Here is a 22,724-nt window from a genome sequence, read left to right on the forward strand (position 1 = left end):
GACAGAAGCGCTCGTTGCCCCGCCCCGCCCCGCGGGGCTCCGGGCGGTGGAGGATGCAGGGTTTCGGCACGACTCCCGCATGCCCCAACAGTGCCATCCCCTGCTGAGGCCGGGTACGGAACCGGCCCAAAGATGCCCAGCACGTGGGTGCGGCCCACACGCCCTCTGCCTGCAGGCTAAAGCGCCTCTAGGCTGTAGGGGGGTCTCACCTGGTCAGCGCCGCCTGCTTTTAGCGCAGTTACACCCGGGCTGAGCCTGGCGCTGGCGCCCTAGCAGCACAGAGCGCAGCGCTACTCGCCTTCTGACTCACGGTGAAGGCAGGGCACCTCCTCTGCCCCCAGCCCATCCGAGCCGGGGCATAGCAGACTCCGCTGCTGCCCCAGCTCCTCCTGGCACTGCAGCTCGGGAAGAACAACGTTCAGGGGGCTGGAACCCCAGGAGCCCTGCTGGCCCCTGGGAATTATTCAAGGTGCAGGGAAAAATAAACCCAACCGCTAGCTGCAGGTGTCTCGTTCAGCAGGAGTCAGGGACAGCATGGTTGAAGATGCCTGTTTCCCCATGGACATTTTGCCCCCTCCTCCCTTAAGCACCAACCCCTCAGTTGTAGCAGTGATAGATGTTTGAGGTACAGCCCCTTAGTGAAATATTTGAGTTTAAGAGGCTATTGTCCTTTTTCCTAGTCCGAAGTAGAACGCTTAATATTGGCAGGTGAGATGGGTAGGCCTTGCAGTTCTTGGATTTCCCTGGCTCCAGTTTGCTGCAAAGTGAAAAACAAGGAAGGTGTGTTCTATTTTAATTACTGGGGTTTATTAGCATAGAGAATTATACTAAGCAAGACTTAACTGGATGAAACACTCGAGCTTTAATTTAGAAGTTAGAGGGCCTAGGGGTAAGAGACAACCACTGAGGTTTGTTAAATAAGAAACAAAACTGGGTCCATCTACTTCCATTCACAGCAGGGAAAAGAAAAAGGGATTGTTAATGAAAGAAAAAACACACTTCAGGAGAAAAACAGTTTTTAAAATCTTTAAAAAAAGGCTAATTTTTAATATAAGGGCCCTGAGCTGTTTGTCTTATTTTAACAGTGGTAGGATTAGAGGTTATTGAGAAGTCAGAAAAAAATAACATTAAGTGATTGAGGCATACACACTTTAAAACACAAAACAGGATAGAGCAACTACTAGATAAAGGGAGATTTCAGGATAGGAGATTTTTTTTTTTTTTAAAAAGGCCAAGACCTCTTCTTCCCAGTGCAACTCCTATAGGTGTCTAGTGCCCCGTCAGATGGAAAATAGGGGGGATTTATCACACACTAAGCACACGGGACCATGACACTCTTGAAGGAGAGGCAGGAACTATAGGAATGTAGATATTTCCCCTCTAGATAGAAACATTGCAAATATTCACAGCCTCTCTTTTTAAACGATTAAAGAATCCATGACTTTTTCATAAAAAAGTGTTAGCAGCATTGTTCCAGATAAAATGCTTAGAATTTTCCTATAGTCAAGTGTTGAGTAATGTTGCTCTACCACATTGTTGAACAACTGCATGTCAGTGGCAGGCAAAGAGATTGCAAACTGTGTAGTATAATAAAAACACTTAAGGTAAGCGCTACAAAAAAATAAACTCATTTAGAGCAGCAGCATGAGTCATTAGTGTCAGCAGTCAATATGGAAGTTAAAAAACCCAACTAATTATTTGTTGAAAGGAATACTGACTGGACTTCCAAAGTGCCTCATACAACATGAGCATAAAGTAACAGACTTTATTACGTCAAATATTTAAAAAAATACTCCTTGTTCACTGGTGACCTAGAGAGATAAGATGTTAATATCTTTCATCCTGAAGGAGCCCAAGGTTCTTTACAACTTATACAGACTAGTATATAAAGGTCTCACTTCATGCATCAGTTGTGTGCTCTGAGAGGGAGAAGGAGTAAAGCATAATAAATCTACTTAAAACCAGAAAGGAAATACAATAGACAGATTTCTTGGCTTGTTATTGCAAGGTACAAAACGGACACTTGATATTATTTGCATTAGTCTAGTGCAGTGGTTCTCAACCCTTGGCCTGCAGACAGCTTGCTGCCTAATCAGCACACAGTTGCAGCCCACATGACATCCTCAGGGAGTCTCTCTCTCTCTCCCAGGATCATGCTGCTTTAGGTTACTATACCCAAACATGTGTCCAGCAGATCTCTCTCTAGTAGTTTCACTGCTCATTATTGCCAAAAAGTATAGAGTATCCTGTACCAAAAGGTAAAACTAGAAGGCATATTGGACAAGACTAAACTTATTCTTCAAACCCCCAACAATTAAAACAAAAATTCAGATCACAACAACATGTTAGGGGAGAGTATTTCCCTCTTCAGAAATAGTCAGAACATATACCGGACTAACACTTATCTAGCTGTCAAAATGGAAGACAGTTTGACATTTCGCAGTAATGTGCTTCACAAGCTGAGTTCTGAGACTGGTGATGGGTAGAGGACAAATCACCCCCACTACAGGAATTACTTCAGTCCCATAATAAATCCTGTATGCCAACCCTGAACAAAATCTTTGGACTTCCACAAGACAGTTTCTCACTACTGAAGTGATATTAAAACCCTACTTCCCTTATTTAAAAAGTTAGTGTTCCTTCAACATGTTATAACCTTGCAGAATCACTTCTGAAAGATTTAAAAAAAAAAAAAAAAAAAATTAAGGGATAAACTTGATTATGGATTATCTAAAAAAAATTTAATTATCTGGAATTCTGTTTACGTCACCCATGATAAATATTGTTTATTTTTCTGAAGGATGAAAAGTTGATGGTACAAGACAGACGGTATTGACTTGTATTTTCACCATAGAACATGCTCATTTAAGAGCTCTTATCTGCTAAGAACTAGGTTCTTAAAGTTGATTTGGTTTTGCTGCTGCTGCATGGAAGTCTGCTCAAGAGGAGTTGATCCAGATGTTAAGTATTCTGTACTTTCTTCACCACAAGGCATAGGGCTCCAGACATCAGAATATAGGCTTCCTTGTATAGCCGAAGGCACACATGAAGAGTGTGTTCCTCTGAATAGATTTTCAACCAAAGCTTGCAAATAAAACCCAGGAAATCTCCCATAATCCTGCTGTTGCCAATAGCTACACCTTGTAAGTAGGTCCCAGAAATTCACACACTGATCTTCAAATCATTGCACTATAGTTATTAAAAACATGTAAGCCGGTCTGCCACCTAATACACCATGGACTAAAAGATCAGTGCAGCCATGAAGGAACTGGGAAACAAAAAACCAAATGCAGTTGCAAATTCTGAACCCTGACAGGTTCATATTCAGATAATGATCAACTCTGGTCATTCAAGGGAAGATTTCTACAGAACACACGGACGGCCTGTTTTTAGTATAGGTCTGCTTTTATTTCCACGTTCAACCTGTTGAATCCTGTCACAATCTGAATGGAGGAGGGTACAGCCCACTGTAGTGCTGCTTCAGCACACTAACATACATCATATGAAAAATGGTTTTCCTGCTGATCTTTCCCCATACAAAACAAACACCTGTCCATGCACCCGGGACATAAAAAGAGTCCTCTGCAAAGAGAAGCATGGTGAGCGTGCAAGACACTGGAAGGTGCACGGATAATGCTCACCTACTGGCAACTGTTCAAAATTGCCAACTGGTAAGCAATGCACAGGAGTCAGACAGCAAATACTGGTGGTGGATTTAAAAAGAAAGACAACCCCCTCCCAAAGGAATAAAAATTTAAAAGCAGTGCCTTTCAAATAGCCCCACTGCTGACAGTGAGGTTTAAAGGCACTACAATATGTCAGAATGGAGAGAACCTGGTGCATTCACCGTCCAGAGTGAGAGAATATGGATTAAAAATTCCGAAGATGGTGTAGGCTTTCTGAAAATAAATGAACCCTTTTTCAGTACAAGATATGGCGGTGCTGCAGAGAAGGGGACAAAAAGGAAAAAGTCAGTACTGTGCCTCACACAAAAAAAAAAAATCAGAACTCTCACAGCTGCTAGCAAGGGAAAGGCAGTTCTATAACTGCATTCCACTTACCCTTTGCTGTTGTGCTTCCCCAGTAACTCATTAGCTGAAGCCTATTTAATCCAGAAGACTGCTTCTCCCCCTTTCTTACCTCCACTCTTCCACATTTCCCAAATACTGGCAAGAGAACATACTTGGCCACTGGAACTAAAAACATATTTAGAGGGTTTAAGTGACATTTGTGCATTTTTGGATGGGTGAGGGGGTTTTAGTATTCATCCGTTACACTAATGGGGCTGCTGGGTGCGGGGCTGCTGCTGCCTTAATTCCAGTCACTATGTGGTTAAGTGACTTGCCCATGGTCAGACAGATGTCTGAGATGTTACAGGGAATTGAACCCAGATCCCTTGAGTCCTGGGCTAGTGCTGTAACCACTGAACAATATTTCCTCTCTAAGACAAGTGATTTAAGTCTTCTAAGTACACGTTTCTCAGATCCAACAACTAGGGCTATCCTTTTGTGACAATTTGGGGAATCTGTCTATATGATTTAGGAACTCTGATTATGAATTCTATGCAACTTTATCAAGCTGAAAACTCCATTCTGAATGGCTTGCCCTTTCATTTCTCTGCCATCTTTTTATTACCTCCATGTTGGACTGAAATTCCAAGATGTAGTGGCACAGGGCTAACAGTTTTGATGGTCCTCTATTGAAAAAACAGCATCTTGAGACAAAAGCCTGGCTCCTACCCAGGAGAACTGTCAGGGGAGATGTCGCCTGGCAACAAAGTTACCTGCAGGGGTCTGTAATCACCTGAGGAGGCTGATCAGAGGTAACTTGACAGAGGAGACTAGAAAGTTAGAGGGCAGGAGCTGCTATACTTGGGGTCTTCAGCCATTTTCCCTCAGGTTTGAGCTGGTGAAGCTGCTGCAGAAGCCAAATGAGGCAGGAGGAAATTCTGCCTATTTGAACACAGATTGTCCCTCAAAGTAAGGGTGTGCTAGAGCAAAGGGTACTGCATTCAGGGTGTTATCTTCTAAGTGATCAGTGCTTTCTTTCTGAAGTAAAAAGCCATGGTGTCTTTAGAATTGCACGCAAAGTCTGTGTGTTTTGTGCTACACCTCATGTTTCCCTGAAGAGTTACCTTGGAACTAGAGCACCCACTGTAGCTGGAATTCTGGGAGAGGTGTGTTTAAGCTACAAGTGAGCCTGAGCGGTCAGCACTGGTCCCAGAGGATAGGCTCTCAGGAAGGGGTGCTAGAAAGAGGAACTGCATCTTAACAGTGTGCCTAGACACACCAAGCCAGACAAGTGCTCTGTTCAGACTCCAGAGGCCTACAGTGAGATTCAGAGTTTGCATCTCCTTCACAACAGTCTGGCAAGTATCCAAGAAGGAAAGCTCCACTAGATCTGCAACACCGATTGCCAATATTTGGGGGATATATTGGAGTATGCAGCAAGGTAAGCAGCCTTCTGGATTAAAACAGGCTTCAAATAAATGCTTATAATGAATAAACACTTTCAGTGACACTAAATACAAGTGTTTGTTACATGTTGAAATCTCAGTGGCATTTTTAGGAAGAGGTAACAGAATGCATGAGGACTTTTGTCAAGACTTTTCAAGAGCAATACCTGACTTAAGAGTATGCAACAAATTTGTTCAGTAATTAAACCTTCTTACATAGTGCATCAGAACATTATTTACACCAATTCAAGGTTATATGGTTCCAATAACCAGAACACAAAATTTACCTCTCCACTAGCATAATTATAAACATTTCTCATACTGCATAGGCACTTTCATCAAGTGCCTGCAACGCATCATGTTGGCTCAGATTCTCAGTCTTTGAAAGGATCAAAAAGAGAAGGACGTAGCACTCTGCAAAGTGCCAGTAGATTTACAAGCTGACCTAACCATTCACTTTGAAGAAAGAAAGCCTTTATCATTTCTGGCCACTGGCACTACAATTGGCCATTCAGAACCTTTCAACTGAGAGCGCAGTACAAAAGCCAAGTCAAAGGTATAGAAACATTCATTTTTGCACTCTATAAGCCTTAAGCTTTCCCAGAAAGTGCTTTTACGCAGGTTGGAGGTACGCTGCAACAGCTGATAGGAAAGGTATTTCTCAACTGAAAGGCAATCTGTCTTACCACAGTTTTATTGGACTACTCTGGTTCTGCAATGGTAATAATTTCTTCATTGATAAAAAACTCAACAGTCTCCTCTTCCCAGTCATCTACATTGCTGTCCAGCTCATCTGTGTCCACTCCTGGAGGAAAAGAAGAGGCATTAGTCCTGAATACCTCCACCAAGAAGGCAAAAATGACTAATGTATTTGCTAAAAAGGAAAATACATAGCCGAGAAGCACCTTTAAAATAAGGCATTTAATATCATCACTGGCCTCCAGCACGTTATGTGCAAAACCATCAGTACTGACCACACTGGGCAGCAACAGTAGCCTTCCTCCCTACTCACCACCTCAAGATAGCAGATGGAAAAAACAAAGGATGGGAAAGAGAATAGCTGAGGAGTGAGCAAACCTGCTAAGGCATGGGTCGAGGGATTATTTTTGGCAGGAGGGGGAATGTTAAAAAGGGACCCCAACCCACCACAAAGAGGAGGGCTTCGACTCCCAAACACTGATCCACTACAAGAGACTGCTTCTATAGCCTGAGTGATGTTTATTTGGTGCTTTAAAAATTTTTACTGATAAAGCCACATCTTTACGATGCTGCCAGTGGCCTGGTCCCCACTAAGTCCCCACTTCGGACTAAGGTACGCAAATTCAGCTACGTTAATAACGTAGCTGAATTCGAAGTACCTTAGTCCGAACTTACCGCGGTCCAGACGCGGCAGGAAGTCTCCCCCAGTCGATGCCGCGTACTCCTCTCGGCGAGCTGGAGTACCGGCGCCGACTGTGAGCACTTCCGGGATCGATTTATCGCGTCTTAACCAGACGCGATAAATCGATCTCAGAACATCGACTGCGTGCCGCCGGACCCTCCGGTAAGTGAAGACAAGGCCAGTGGCTGGTTTACCTCCTCGCAGCTCTAGACGCTCATTCTTCTGTTCCAAATATAATTCTTGTGCCATCTTGCGGTATTTCTTGAACTCCTCCATCATTGTACGTCTTCTTTCTACGAGCTCCTACAGAAGCAAAACAAGAGGTTAATAAGCCCATCAGTAAAGTGTGTCCTTGTGGGATGCATTTGGAAGTGATCTAGGGGTTTTCTGCTTATGGATGCAGCTAGTGACAGATAATCATCAGCATTTAAGACACCTTTCTCCAGCGTGGCAAGATGGGTTTATGGTTTCTGTGAAAATTTTATACTAAAACTGGCTAACAGGCAGCCACCAGGAACCCATAAGTCCCAGCCAAGATTACTTAAGTATCTTTACTTAACTCAACAAAAATTCTTCCCGATTCCGCCTCCAACATATACCAGTAACACCATGCTTCAGTTTCTTCAAGTGAAGAACCAGCAGATTTTGCCTTACTGCCTTCCCTACACATATGCTTGTGCTTGAGTTCATAATGTTCCTGGCTGGGTCATGTGGGGACTGAATCTGGAAAACCTGGACCTAAAACACAATGGCCTCTCCTACTTGAAATAAGGGATAAATGTCTATTAAATTGGAGGCAGCAGCAGACTCAAAACTATATGGCCCAGTCAGTGAAATGCGACAAAGACACATTAGATTAGTATGGACTACAAGTGCATCAGCTGCCTTTTATTGATTCATTGTGTCCCAGAAGCATCTTACCTTTGAGGCTTTGGTTTGGCTTAGACGATCCTTCTGTTCAAAAATCTTGGAGTACCTCTTCAGGTCCTTCTTAATTTGCTGCAAGAGAGAACTTATGTCAACCAGTACTAGAGACCACCATAATGTATAAGACAGTGCTACTTCAGGCATGCCTTGGCAAACCCAGCATTTTTGCAAGTTTCCTTGTCTATAAAAAAAGCCCTCTCCTCTATCATTTATAGTTTCTCTTCCTTGCTTAGGCCTATAGATACCTTCAGTTTTTCTGTACCTGGGCAACCACTGGAGTTTGGATAGCCAAAGTCTGCTCCTTATCCAAGTTTTCAACAGTCCTCTCTGCTTCTAATACCTTTCCTTCTAGTTGCCTCAGAATGTTCTCCCCCACCCCCCCCACACAAAAACAAGTTTGTAATAGGAATAGTGACAACTCAAATTGAATACTGTTACATACACAGAACCATTTCAACATACAGATTCCCCCAGTGAATTTGTGAACAGCTCTCACATTGCCTTACCACTAAGCAGAGAGAAAACTCTACAGCAGTTTTCCATTCCCCAGTTTAAGCCACACCCTTGTGACTAGACCACTCTTGAATTCTCTACACCAATGCCCACACCAGAAGAGTTAATCTGAGATACAACACCTTTATCTGATCCTGGCTGAGCAGGGTTGGAGGTCGGGGTCTCCACAGTAGCTGGCAGAACCGGTCTTTATTGTTTTTCTGGAGGAGACGACCCTGGAAGGTCCACAGCCAGTAGGCATTGTCCACCTGGAAAACAGTAAGTGAGAAATTTCACTCATGTCTAAGGGTTTTATACTGTGCTACCCCATTGCCATATATCTGAATGCATTCCATGGAAAAATCAACAGGAAAGTCCCTAGTGGGACTCAGTCTCTGGAACGTCTACCTTTTCAGGGTGAACACACTGCTTGGGGTAGGTGTGGGTCCCCCCATTTCTTATTTTAACTATAAGTTGAAGTAATGTTCCTCAAAAAAAAAAAAAAAAAATTATACTGCTTCAAAAATGAAGCACCTATGAAGTATCCAAAGCAGAGGTATCCACCAGCACTTCCAAGATATCTGAACTGCAGTAAGAAAGCTCCTGAACTAATCCCAAAGACTAAAAACCTTATACTTGCATATAGAAGAGAAACAGTACCCTGACTGGAACAACAAGGAAGTAGTTCATTGACACAGGAAAGCAATAAGTTGATATGTGAAATAGGCATGTAAGCGATTACACCAGGAGCTATTACCCACTGACAGATACAAGCAACGCGCTCTCGCTCTCTCTCTCTCTCTCTCTCTCTCTCTCGAGTAGTTAACATAGGAAAAGCCAGATTGACCCTCTTAAATACCCAGGGAGACATCACAGCAGAAACTTTAGTACCTTGTGGCTCCACCAGGACACAGATGTCACAATGTATCGGCCTGTAGGATCCCACTCTACATCTGAGGCTGTATAGTGTTCAGCAATATTCATCACGGTGCAGTCTGATGTATCAACAAATGTTAAGGCACCATTCATGCTGCAAAGGCAAACAATGAGGAACAAGATGGAAAAGTGATCCATGCACGCTGACACTTTCCTCCTGTCCTGTTCCCCCCCTCCGCCCCCGCCCCCGCAAAAAAAAGAAGATCAGCAGGATCTATACTAGGAGGTGACATTCTTTATGAACACACCCCACAAAATCCCATCAATATTAACAAGATTACCATTTTTTCATTGCTGGTGTTTAAATAGGTTCTCTCAAGGTTTTTAAAGTCACACCTGTTTCTTCATATTTTTGTGAACAAACAATGGGGAATAGTTTTAACCCTTGTATCCTTCTAGGCTTAAAGTTCCTTAACATGTTTTTTCCCTCTCCAAAGTCATAAAGAAACCACATTATGAATGAGCTTGGGGTACAACCAAAATTTCACAGCCATGGTGTAAATATGGTTATTTCGGTAGCAAAGAAAGTAAAAAATAAAATAGATTTCTAAATGAGAAGCAGGGCTTTTCCATTAACATGTGTAATGGAAATAATGTACACAGAATAACCACATTGATTTTCATAGATTCCAAGGCCAGAAGGCCATTATAATCTGATCTAGTCTGATCTCCTGTATAATACAGGCCATAGAACTTCCCCAAAATAATTCCTAGAGCATATATTTTAGAAAAATCTTAACTCTTGATTTAAAAATAGTCAGAGATGGAGACTCCACCACAAACTGTTCCAATGGTTAATTACTTTCACTGTTAACATTTTACACACTGGATTGTGTTAAACCTGTTAGACTGAAGAACCCATTGTTAAATATTTGTTCCCCATGTAGGTACTTGTAGACCGTAATCAAGTCACCCCATAACCGTTTCTTTGTTAAGCTAAATAGACTGCGCTCCCTAAGCCTATCACTATCATAGCTGCGTGGCAGACACCACCGATATGGTCGACTTAGTGTACCCTCTCTACACACATGCACATCATTTGAAAGCTTATGAGGTCTACTTTAAGATGAAGTATGATAGAACACTCAAGTGGTGCCATTACCACAGAAACAGGGATAACAATGACACCATCAACATGTTGAAAGGACCACTTTGAAAAACGTGTGCGTTATGACCCTATGTATTATTTCAAGGCATAAAATTGGATTTTTTTGAGGTCTCAGAACATCGCAACAATCTAAAAGGATAAAACAAAATAATCAGTTTGTACAGGTGTAACTGAAATGTAACACTGTTGGTGACATTTCTAGTTAACATCATCTTGTCCAGCATGAAGCGTTGACAGCACATGGATTACCAGCCTTCACAGTTCTGTGCAGTGAAGATTGTTCTGACTACAGACAGCTGATTTTGCAGTGACCCTTTACTAGTAATGGCACAAATAAGGTCTGGTAGAAGCTTAGGTGCCATTGGGCCCTTGAAGAATATGGAAGTAGTTCATCCACATTGCAATGGTGATCCAATATTTGGTTTGCCTATGCACAAAGACATCCAAATCTTTGTTTGCCAAGATGCTCTGCTGACATACTCTTCAAAACGGTCCTCACATAGTGGGAGTTTGGCCAGTGACTTGCTCTTTTTGATGGCTAGATTGAAATGAAAGCAATTCAGGTCTCTGTGGGTCTCCTTTTCTCGGTCTTGTAATGCAGCCCTGCTACCAGATTCCTTGCTGCAGAAATGGTCACTGGTCAGTCACCGCTTCAGAGATCTCGCCAAAGGGGGAGTAAGTTCCCTGTATTTCTACAGCATTAAATTCCGATTCTTTCTGCAATATCAACTAGGGAGGACAGTCACATCCTATTAATGCATGGACAGCAGGAAATATGTTGCAGAAGTCAGGAGGGAGTGCATCTAATTGTATGCACAGGTATGAAGTGACACTTGTCAGCGGAGCCGGTAATGGTGCCAGTTTCAATCCATATGTTATATGCATGTTCCATTTTTGGAAAGTATGGAACATGCAAGGACCAAAACATCTGTATCAATATGGTTCCTTTGACATCCAGAGACCCAAAAGCCGTACTGGTACATACAGCATTCAGAAGCATCTTTGTCTCTGCTTCCTCTTGAGTACTGTGCTAGTCTGAGCTTCTTTCAACACCTCTACCGGTAATGTATTTTACTACATCCCCATTGGAAAAGCCTCCAGCAAGGTGGCGTATTTGTACTCTGGGTGCTCCTACACTGGTGCATTTTGAACCATATATTCACAGAGGAATTTTACAAGTGACTGCTTTTTGGACACCAACTTTAGAATCTCTCCATATGGAAGCAGAGGGCATCCAATTACTCGGTATTTCTTGCATCCCACTTTGGAACCTGCCTGGCGTGATCTTCCCGCACTTTTCAGTTACAGTTATATCTGTCAAAGAGATTACAGAACTAGCTTATCAAATCCTTTTAGGACCTGCCTCAAGTACTCAGCAGCCAATTCACTGAATGAATGAAATTTGTCTCCAGCCATCATTTGTATGACCGCCATTGTATCTCTGATATACACCGTGGAAAACAATTTTTGGACTAATAGCTGCTCTAATGGTCCCTCCTTCTCCAGACTTAAATTTGGTGGTCTTGACCATGTGAGTAAATATCTTAATGCCAGATTTCTTGACTGGGCTGAAGCTGTGTCTCCCATCACAATCAAATGCACCTCTCACAAGTCTTCCAATTTGTTCTTCAACAACATCTGCTGTTTTAAGTAGAGACTCTTTAATCTCTGATGTTACACGCAGTTCAGTAGATATGTTGAGAAGCACCTCCAGATGTGATTCAGGGTCAAAAGGGTTTGTCATATTGTTGGTAAGAGCTGTAACCCATCTCCAGTACAGAGGCAATGACTGTCTTCACTATTTTTTTGTTAAATCACTTCTCATAGCTGTTACATATTCATAATAGCTGTATATTGTCCTCTCTGACACTGATATGTGCATTGTCACTGAATTAAAAAGCTAGTTTCTATTCTATTTCAAAGGTTAGTACTGCATGGACAGGCAATTACAAATTAAAACCTTCTACCAGGCAGACTCGATGCTATACTATAGACACAAAAGCTTACAAATGGAGAAGCATTACATTAGGAATTCATATGCATTTCTATCTACCCACTATGCAGCACAAACTGTGGGCATGCAATCTACTCCTACTGGTGCACAATCTTCAGTGAGAGACTAATCTCGTCAGCAAGTTTCAACTGAAAATATAGAAAACTATGATAATCATTTATTCTTAATTGTCAAAATATCTCACGTGATGTGAGAACATTTCATGTCAGTATATTGCAAAACATGGATATTCACCATTTTTGCCACACGCTAAAAAGCTTCATCTTTTCTGGAAAAAAAAAAAAAATACTACCCATGCAAATCCAATGAAAGTCTTAATTGGATTTGCATGGGTAGTATTTTTTTTTTTTCCCAATGTTTCTGGAACTGTGCACAAGAAGACACTCACTTTGGGTTCCATTGTTTCACCTTGCCTAAGGCTTACAGCACCACTTGACAACTCCATATCATACCTCAGCTAAATGTACATAGCATAAGCTTTGAAATAACATATGATGTGGGTGTAAATAAAATAAATATATGGAGATATACCTATCTCATAGAACTGGAAGGGACCTTGAAAGGTCATTGAGTCCAGTCCCTTGCTTTTACAGCAGGACAAAGTACCATCCCTGACAGATTTTTGCCCCAGATCCTTAAATGACCCCCTCAAGGATTGAACTCACACCCCTGGGTTTAGCAGGCCAATGCTCAAACACTCAGCTATCCTTGTCTGTATGTATGGTGGGTACATTAAACTCTAAAAACATAGCTTTTTGGAGAATTGCTGCATGCCTAGAAGGCAAGTTTTCTAATCTTTCTCATGGCTCTTCTCTCAACCTCTCCAGTTTTTCCAACATCCTTCTTGAACTGTGGGGGGGTGGGATAGCTCAGTGGTTTGACCATTGGCCTATATCAGTTATACTTAGGCCCCTTACAAATTCACAGCCATGAGAAAAAACAAACAAACAAAAAACCACCTCAGACTGTGAAATCTGACTGTTGGGGGGCGGGGGGTGTCACGGTATTGCCATCCTTACTTCTGTGCTGCCTTCAGAGCACGGCGGCCGAAGAGCGGCAGCTGCTGGCATAATAAGTCATTTGTACTGCTGCTGGGGGAGAAATCTGAGGGGCTCCCTGAATAAATACATCTTTATATTTAAACTAAGGAAGTAAACAGCTGAAGTGAATTCTAAACTTAGCCAAGAGAACAACATGGTGGGTGAGATTAGAATAACCTCATTCCTCATCTTATATGATAGCAGAAGAGATAGCCAATATAAACACAGGCATCTCATTAGTTGTTTTTATAGACTAAATAAAAATGGATTTTCTGCCAGCCACAGAACAAGAGGTGTTATCTTATCTACTGCACTAACTACCTTTGCTGTAAGGAGGCCGGCTACTTCAGGAAATTAAATTTCAGGCAGAAGAGGGCAAGATGCATATGAAAATACGTAGACATTACAAACAGATAAATTTATCTTCAAGAAAAACTCAATCACTTGCAAACAAATTAAAATTCATGTAGACCTCAGAAAGGCCAACTGACAGATTACCGTATGTCAAAGTTAGATTCTTCCAAACAAAGATAATCCTCTTAATACAAGCAGGTTTTCTACCAGAAAATTGACAGATGGTTAAGATTTTGGCTATTTGTCTTACAGATGTCTTTATACAGTAGTGTGATGAAGACCTTTTTTTAGATCTTTGAGAGCATTACACGGACTTAAAATGAGCTCTCTCAGAATGTCAAGTAGTGATACCCACCTTCTCAGGCCAGCCAATACTAAAAACTGCCCTTGTGGACTCCAGAATATCGTATTTGCCTGCTGCTTGTCAAACGTTTCTGAAAGGAAACAGAATTTGTATTTATGGCAACATAAAAATGATGGAAGTCTCCACCCAATGGTATCAAGAAGCTTAGTAGCAACCACACTGACAGGCATTCTAGAGAGTCCTCAAAAAGGCACCTCTGAGCTCTGCAATTAACAAACAACAGGTCTACTATAGTAGTATTTTAATTGGAAGAATGAAACCCAACATGGATCTGCTCTCATTGATTAAACTGAAAAGAATGGGATGATCAAACATTCAAAAAAGTGCACGTGCAGGCAGGGAGAATCAGGAATCCGCAAAACCTTAGCACACAAATTGTACCAATTTAACTAAAATTGTTTAGAAATGGATGTAGTTACATTGGTGCAACCCCTTATGTGGATACCTCTTTTGGCATAAGAGTGCTTTTTCACAATTTACTTTAAGCGGATTCCTTGCGGACTGAAGTTAAATCAATATAAGGCACTCTTAAACCAAAATGGAGGGCAGGGACAAGGAGAGAATGTCCAAACAGAGAGGGAGGAAATCCTTAAAATACTGGGGAGGAAGTATAGAGAAGGTGAATTAATGGAGAGAGGAAAGGAAGTTTCAAAAATGCATTTTTTGTCCTGTCAAAGAAAGGTGGTATTTAACTTTGCCAGCAAAAGGGGTACATTCTGCAGTCAGGCAAGGCAGCAAGATTAATATCTTACCAGTGATCTTTTCAATCCCAACCCCCAGACTCTGAATAAAATGGTAATTTGGCCCTCACTACAGAATAAATTGACACCCCTGCCCTCGGGGCTGTTCTCCCAGCCCAAGACAGCTGGACTGCAGCATGCTCAAGACATGTTGCCTCCCATGCCCTCTGCCAGGGCCCAGAAGTACCATAATCTGTCTATGAAAAAGCAACTGTAAGAAGTCTACAGGGTAAACAGGTTGATACCACCATGTAAAGTGCTTAATGCCTAGATTCCTCCACCTGTACTCCTGCTGTCAACTATACTTACTGATGAGCTCTATTTTCCCATTGTTTTTGACATGGTAAAAGGAGATAGAAATTCGGGGAGGCTCTCCATGCAATACTGCAAACTTGCTTCCATTTGGTTCCCAGGCAAAGGCTATGATACTTTCTGCAACAGATGTAAAGAAGTGTCAAAACCCAACATTGTACAAAGAGACAAAATTAAGTCAGTCATGCTCTACACAACTTCAATTCCAAGCCGTTACTGTATACAGGACTGAAGAAATCCTGGATGCAAAAAAGAGAACATCTATTATGATGAGCAATTTGGTATTAAAGTACAGCAACTGAAGCAGAAAACAGTCTGCCAGGCAGTCTTTTTAGATTAAGAAATAGCTGGGCAAAGAAAGAAGTTTGCCACACAACTGTCCTTCATCTGTTAAGAGCCATTAGTTGTAGCATTTTACACAATATTTTGTCAGTTTATTCACTGATGAATACACAACATCAGCAAAATAGCTAGCACACGTATCTCTAGGATTTACCTTTCATTTCTACCACATCCACAGGGACCTGCTTCTCTCTCATTCGGAAGATCTCAAAGTTGGTCACCACACCCTGTGAAAGTCAACAAAAGGTCAAGTATCTAGTATAATAATTGTACAGAAAGTCATTTTAATACAGGACTATGAGGATGACTATGCAACTAGCCTAGTTTAATACTTCAAGATAATAAATCTAGACTCTTTGGTGCTCATTTCCTTAGAGGGTGGAAGATAACACGGAAAGATCACTTATTTCTAAACAGCACCTTTATTAAAATAGGATTTTCTTCAGCAAGTTGTGCGTTAACAAAAAAGGCTTTCTCCGGCACAGAAGTTGAGACTATTTCAAGAGGACAAATGTATGGTAGCTCATGCAGCGTCACCTGTGGGACCAAAACCAGCTGAAACAAATACAACAAATGCCAAAAGAAGGGGGTCAGAAATAAGACAGGCATACTTTCATTGATCTTGAAGAACCCTGATGGATAGTGATGTCAAGTCCAATGCTCGTTAAGTGCCCATGGCACCTCACACATAGCCCTTAAAAACCTAACTGAAAAAATGAGAGGGTTTTGACACATTTCTATCAATCCATATTGAAATGCAAAAACCAAAGCAGAGACCGAATCAGTTTTATGAACACACCTAGGAAGCACATACCTGTGTACCTTTAGGAGTCCTGTCTACCTTCACACACAGATAATCTCCATTCTTTTGCCAATGCAGCTTGCAATCCACCACATTGAACAGGTTCCGCACACGGATTTCTTGTCTGGAGGGGAGCTGCATCAGTGTCACCCTTGCTGGGATATCTTTGTCTTCAGGCACCCAAAACGCAATTATGTTACCCCCTGGAGACCACGAGAAATCCCTACAGGATTGAAAAAGAGGAGACAAGATGTCATAAAAAAAGTCCAATTTAGTAATCAGTTAAAGATATGTTGTAGCGTTCTGAGTTACATTTGATACGTTATGGTGAATCAATCAATCAGTTCCCAGGTAGCGTGATACTAAAGCTAGGCTACAGACAGGAATTCTAACTCTAAATTCAAGTGCCATGAGAACGATTAAAAATAAATTTACCAGGACCAGTTTGGTGACCCTGCAGAAAACCCAGGTTTGATTTGCCATTCACAGGTAGACAAGGAGTGATGTAGAAGCAATACATTTACATCTAGGAAAGGTAGAAAGAGTACCTCATCTCATACCCAAGTGATTTGGGAGACAGGTTGATTAATGGGTTGTCTTTTTGTAACTCATTTTAACTATGGTAAAAGTACATTTCTCTCCTACAATCTGTCATACTTAGATTTTCTAGCTCCCTTGTTAAGGAAGCTATTTCAGAGATCCCCATTCTCTGAGAAGCCTTTTGGAACCCTGGAAAGGTGAAAAAAGGTCAGTCGTTTCTTTAGGAATCATGATGAGAATCATATAAAATTGTACAATAAGCCCAGCTACCTCAGTGCCAGCAGGTAAAGTATAGTGCACTCTTACTAAAGACTATGGACGGCCAAATATCAGACAAGATATCCCTTTATTGATGTAATATCCTTAACTTGAGTTAAATGCATTTTGGTTTATCAGGGAGTACCATTCTGCCAACATGCAGCAGGAACATCAAAAGTTAGGTCCTTAGATCATCAAGCAATTAGATATTTCAGGCATCATTGCTAAGTTCACAAATTGTCACCAACTCATGGAAAGAGAGAAGTAGTAACAAACAGATGTCTTTACTTCTTCCCCATAGGTAGTTTCTCCACAGCTGCAGAACACACAACAGGATCATCATCAATGGAAGTATAAACATTGACAAGAAACATGCTATCCTATTGAAATTCTAAGTATTCGTTCTATTACTGCACCAAAAGCATAAGAGTTGAAGAGTAATATTATTCCAGTTGACTGACAGCCAACACACACTGACATAGGCATCTTCCTCAGCAAAAGACAGATTAGCGACTCTTACTGATGACCACCAATATAGGAAGCAGATGGTTCTGGAATAGATATTAATTCCTCATTGTGTAACCACTACACAAATGCAAAGTTTTCAGTGCAAATAGATATCAGACTGAAAGGCTGATCCATGACCTAAGAAAAGGGGATGTTCTGGGAAACAGCATGTAACACTCTCGACCCAAAACTACCTCTTATAGTGAGAAAAACTGAAAGAGCTCAGTCTGCTTATCTTTGAGAGGCAAGTTGATTACACTGTATAAGTATCTTCATGGGGAGAAAATACTGGGTACCAATAGGCTCTTTAATCTAGTGGAGAAAGAACTAACAAGAACCAAATGACCAGATGCTAAAGTAAAGAACAATTCAATTAGAAATAAGGCACACAGATATGGTTTACTTTAACAGTGAGGGTGATTACCACTGGAACAAACCATCAAGGGAAGTGGATTAGCTTTCTTTCGATGTCTTCAAGTCAAGACTACATGCCTTTCTGGGAGATATGTTTTAGTCAGACCCAATAAAGGGATAACTAGGTAAAATGCAATGGCTTGTAATATATAGGAGGTCATGATCTAATGGTCTCTTCTGGCCTTGAACTCCATGATACTAGAATCCTAACACAATATCTCAAGAATAAAACAAAAGAAAGCAGAACTCTTCACAAGAGAATAAAAACTCACTTTATCCCGTTGATTTTCAAACTTTTCTTGTCCAGCAAACCCATGGACTGCAAAAAGAGAAAAATCATGAATTTGCAAGTTAGGAATACTTACATAGGTAGGTTATTTAAATTAACACCCTTAAGGAGATAGGGTGTTAATTTAATCACTACCTGGATATATAGTATAAAACACTTGTCACTCATCCCCATAATCCTAATTCTTGCATTACCCACCTAGTCACCATAACCCTACAAATTAAAAATATGCATTAGGATGAGGAGGCATACAGGAAAATAGAGCAGGTTGTAAGCAACATTGTTTCCATTATTGGATTTAGGGGGGTTTTCTGGTAGTGATCTGCTGACAAAAGTTGGGAAGTATTAAACAACTATGATACTGTAAGGCTAGATTTTCTACACTCCATTAAAAAAATTAAGTTGCTCTCCTCATCTACTTCCTTCTAACCTTCACTACCTCAGTGAAAAATTAAGGAAGGGGAAGAAAAAAAACCAAACACACAACCCGTGAACAGTGGGGATGTTGGGAGCCCAAGGAAAGAGCAAGACAAGAGAGAGGGTGGGTTTCTCACCCTTTAATAGGTATTTACTGGAGAGTCAGATATTTCTTTTAAGCAAATTTTAGCAGTAACTCGCTTCAAATTAAAAAAAAAAAAAAAAGCAGCACTTTAGGTACAACTGACATTATAAATCAGGTTTTATGTAAAAACGCACTTACAGGTGTTTCATAGATGCTGAGCGTGTCTGATGTCATTCGGGCAAAAAATTTACCATCATGACTCCACCTGAACAAATAAGAGGAAGATGAAGCATCAGATCTATCATGTTACCCCTCTAGTAAGAAGAGGCTAGTCATTTAGTGTGATCTGTCCTCTACTACTGTTACCCAACCTACTTAAAAATAGGCCAATGGGCTGAGCTTTCACAGTGGAACCCTCGCTTCTTCTGTCCAGTTAGGGTATCCCAGATGATTATGGCCTGAGGGTCATCTTGTGTGTCCATTAAAGGGCTGAAGGTCACTAAATACCTACAAGAAGGGGAGAGGGAAAATGACTAGCTTCACTTTTCATATGATGTAACGATCATTTCAGCACAAATATGCTTTTGTCTAATTGTGAGAAGAATCCGCTAAGCAAAGTTCAAGAGGCATGCACTGAAAGAGGACACAGCCAGAATTGGGGAATGGGTAGAGTACAAACACTTTTCTCCAATCCACCCCTACACAAACTAGTGAGGGAGTTGAGGGATGGCTTGAGTACACTTCTACCCCGATATAACGCTGTCCTCGGGAGCCAAAAAAAAATCTTACCGCGTTATAGGTGAAACCGCGTTATATCGAACTTGCTTTGATCCGCCGGAGTGCGCAGCCCCCTCCCCCCAGCACTGCTTTACCGCATTATATCCAAATTTGTGTTATATCGGGGTAGAGGTGTATTAGATGGCCACCCATACACCCCTTTTTAATAGAGGGGAAGCTCTCTAGGAGTAGAGTAGTGGAGAGCCTTATTCACCCACCTCATGAACCAGCAGTTACTATGGGGATGTGGAGCAGTAAAACAGTATGCCTGCATGTTCTAGGAGGACAGAGTCCCTTCTCTTGCAAAAGCTAGAGGGGATGAAGCTTTGTCAGCATTTAGCTAGACTGTCTGATGAGATCAGTGTTCCCAGGCAGAGTCCAGCACTCTTTCTAGTACCTTTTTGTGTCAGGGGTGGTGTTAGGCATCCAAACTATGGTATTGCCTCTGGATTCCTCTGGCCAAAACAAACACCCAATTCAAGCAAGAAACCCACCACACCTGGGTGTTGTAAAGGGGAAACATCATTATCCATGTATGACTACTAATGAGGTACATAGTATAAAACATGATGACTTGGAGACAAGAATTTACCAGATGGAAGCTTTCAGGGCAGGAACATGTTTTCCTATTAAGAGCCCAAGCATATCTTAACTACAATAAAAATCTAAAACCAAAATACCCCCAACAAGTCAATCTTTTCATTTATAAACACAAGACAGAAGCTTAAGCTTCACAAGAGAAAAATAGGTGAAGCCTTCACAAAACCATTTGCCTGACAATCTCCACAGATGCCATCATCAAACAAAAAGCATAAAGAATTATTCATCTGAAAATTACAACCCTTGAAGATGCTGAAAGACCAGAACTCAACTCACAGGCATCACTGAGTTCAAAGATACCGTGGGTGTGTGTATATATTAAGGTGCCTGTACCAGACAAACTGAAGTAAATGGGAAGATTTTATTATTAAATACTGTAGATCATTACTCAGTATTTAAAGAACACAATCCATTTTCCAACTTAAAAAGTAGAATGTCATGTCAAACAGAATTATGGATACACACAAACATTCTAAAAATATTTAATGAAAAAAAGGCAGCAATTCCAAAGAGCAGAGAAATGAAGATTGAAAACCCATGATACCGAAAAGTAGATAAGGCAGAATAAACATGCTTGGTGTTCTGTTCCCTAAGGCGTTCTCTCAAACTGCTTTTATACCATACCTTTCACAAGGTGAGAAGTCGATAAGCTGTACCCCTTGGTGACTGAACCTCTGAATCTGTTTGAACTTCTCTCCTCCCCATAGAGCAATGCCTCTCTGATGGAATGTAGCCAGGTAAGTACCTTTTGGGGACCAGCGTACATAGGTTTCCGTCCACCGCTGCAGATAAAGTGTACAGTATACATCAGAGCTGAATTACATTCAGAAGACTCTCAGTATGTGCAGTTTGTAGCTTCACTCTCCCTCAAGTAATCCAGCAGCCACCATTTACACAAGCTTAAACATGACTGGAGTGCAGTTCTTATTTCCTTAGTCTGAATGTTTCCTGGAAAATGCCTTTGAATGAAACTTCAAGTTTCAAACATTCACTAACCAGAAGAATAAAACTAGTGAGCTAGAGGTGGATGGTAGTGGGAAGCCTTCAGCAGTGTCCAGCGCTAGCGAGAAGCTCAGCATGCTACTTGTTCTCCGACTACTGGGAAGGGTGTGTTTTAATCTTCCTAACAAAACATAGCTCCTGAACCTTACCTAGTGTGAGGGAAAAAGGCATCTTCTATATGAACCTTTGTTAATAAGCATCTGGTGATTTGGAATAATGTTCACCACCCCCAAAATCAATTTCTCCCTACTTCTTGCCTTCCCCTAACCATAACAGAGGAGCTCCTGGTCATCAAAAAAAATCTTGTTGAGGTCTCCTTCCCTGGCCTCTAGAGCAGATGACATGTGAGCTACTGGTAATGGACTGCCTCCAGTACCAAGCCTACCACAAATCTTCAGTGCTCCTTCTCTCAGCAGAGACACAATAAGAGGAGGTAGGGAGTAGCATGCACTCGACAGCAGTAAACTCCCATTCACCACTGATGTGCAAAATCAGAGTCTGACAGATCTTTGCTCAACTAGGTCTTTTGATCCTAACATCTTAGTCTGATTTTTATCATCCCTAATTTATAGATAGGGAGGTTAATTGAAGTCACAGCAAGATAGTAATGGTAGACCAACTCAGTTCACATTCAACTTTATTTCCTTTCTAAAACAGGCAACCCTGCCTCTAAATGAATGACATTATCTCCTTTAGAAGATTAAAACCAAAACAAAGTACTCTGAACAGCGGGAAATGGAGAAGTTGTTTTCATCAAAGAAAGTGAGTGTTACCACTCTATTCTGAACATCCCAGCACACAACAATTGAACAAGATAGTTATGTCACTACTGCCCCGGTTTCCTGAGTTCACCACTTTTTCAGAGCCTTAATGACCATACTGCATTTAGAATATGCAGCTGTTCTTTCAGGGACACTCACTGGTCTTTCTTCAATTGCGACTGGTTCCTTTGCATCATTCCAATAGATGCAAGTGCGGTCTCCTGACTCAAAGATCACACTGTATTGATCTCTACAGTCTGGGTCCTCCAACCAGTAGCGAAGATTCCCCTAAAAACAGAGTCAGGAGCTAAGGAAGCAAATTCTCAAAAATACCATATTCATGCTCCAGGATGAAAATTCTATTTTATGAGCACATGATAAAAACCAAAGATAATTACAAGCCACAAGTTATTTAACTACAGATTTCAGAAATTTAATTCTCTAGCTATTTTGGCTTAAACTTTGGAAAAAACACATTAGCAATTTGAAATATCAGGACCTCATTTCCCTCTTTGCCCAAGAACTATGGCAAGTTCTTTGGATGAGCCCAGCACTCCATCATGGGGAAGATAATTCTTAAACAGTAGCAGCGGTCACTATGAAAGCAACATAGCTTTGTTCTGTATTTTTTGTATGAATGCCACAACAATAAGGAGTTTTAGAACGTGGAATATTTTAATTCAAAGCTTCATGTAACATATCCCTTTCATCTTTCAAACAAACAAAAACATACCAAGTCTTTAAATGGCTGTTTCTCTGGGATGTCCCATTCTTCACTGATTGTCATGTATCTAGAAGAGTGATTTG

General features: G+C 41.2%; 1 protein-coding gene across 1 annotated transcript in view; it reads right to left on the reverse strand.

Moving 5' to 3' along the window:
• Window positions 1-3,386: 3,386 nt before the first annotated feature.
• Window positions 3,387-22,724, reverse strand: part of EIF3B (eukaryotic translation initiation factor 3 subunit B) — a 31,818-nt gene continuing 12,480 nt past the window's right edge. The window contains exons 4-19 of the mRNA XM_034782937.1: window positions 22,651-22,708; window positions 22,077-22,205; window positions 20,779-20,936; window positions 19,153-19,284; window positions 18,976-19,042; window positions 18,259-18,305; window positions 16,280-16,490; window positions 15,620-15,692; window positions 15,121-15,243; window positions 14,063-14,141; window positions 9,147-9,285; window positions 8,399-8,524; window positions 7,758-7,835; window positions 7,031-7,139; window positions 6,142-6,260; window positions 3,387-3,942 (exon numbers count right to left, since the gene is read on the reverse strand). Coding sequence (XP_034638828.1) covers window positions 6,157-6,260; window positions 7,031-7,139; window positions 7,758-7,835; window positions 8,399-8,524; window positions 9,147-9,285; window positions 14,063-14,141; window positions 15,121-15,243; window positions 15,620-15,692; window positions 16,280-16,490; window positions 18,259-18,305; window positions 18,976-19,042; window positions 19,153-19,284; window positions 20,779-20,936; window positions 22,077-22,205; window positions 22,651-22,708 — 1,633 coding nt within the window. The 3' untranslated portion in view covers window positions 3,387-3,942; window positions 6,142-6,156. The remainder of the gene's footprint in view (window positions 3,943-6,141; window positions 6,261-7,030; window positions 7,140-7,757; window positions 7,836-8,398; window positions 8,525-9,146; window positions 9,286-14,062; window positions 14,142-15,120; window positions 15,244-15,619; window positions 15,693-16,279; window positions 16,491-18,258; window positions 18,306-18,975; window positions 19,043-19,152; window positions 19,285-20,778; window positions 20,937-22,076; window positions 22,206-22,650; window positions 22,709-22,724) is intronic.

Source organism: Trachemys scripta, chromosome 10 (assembly GCF_013100865.1).
Source record: "Trachemys scripta elegans isolate TJP31775 chromosome 10, CAS_Tse_1.0, whole genome shotgun sequence".
NCBI classification, from domain to species: Eukaryota; Metazoa; Chordata; order Testudines; family Emydidae; genus Trachemys; species Trachemys scripta.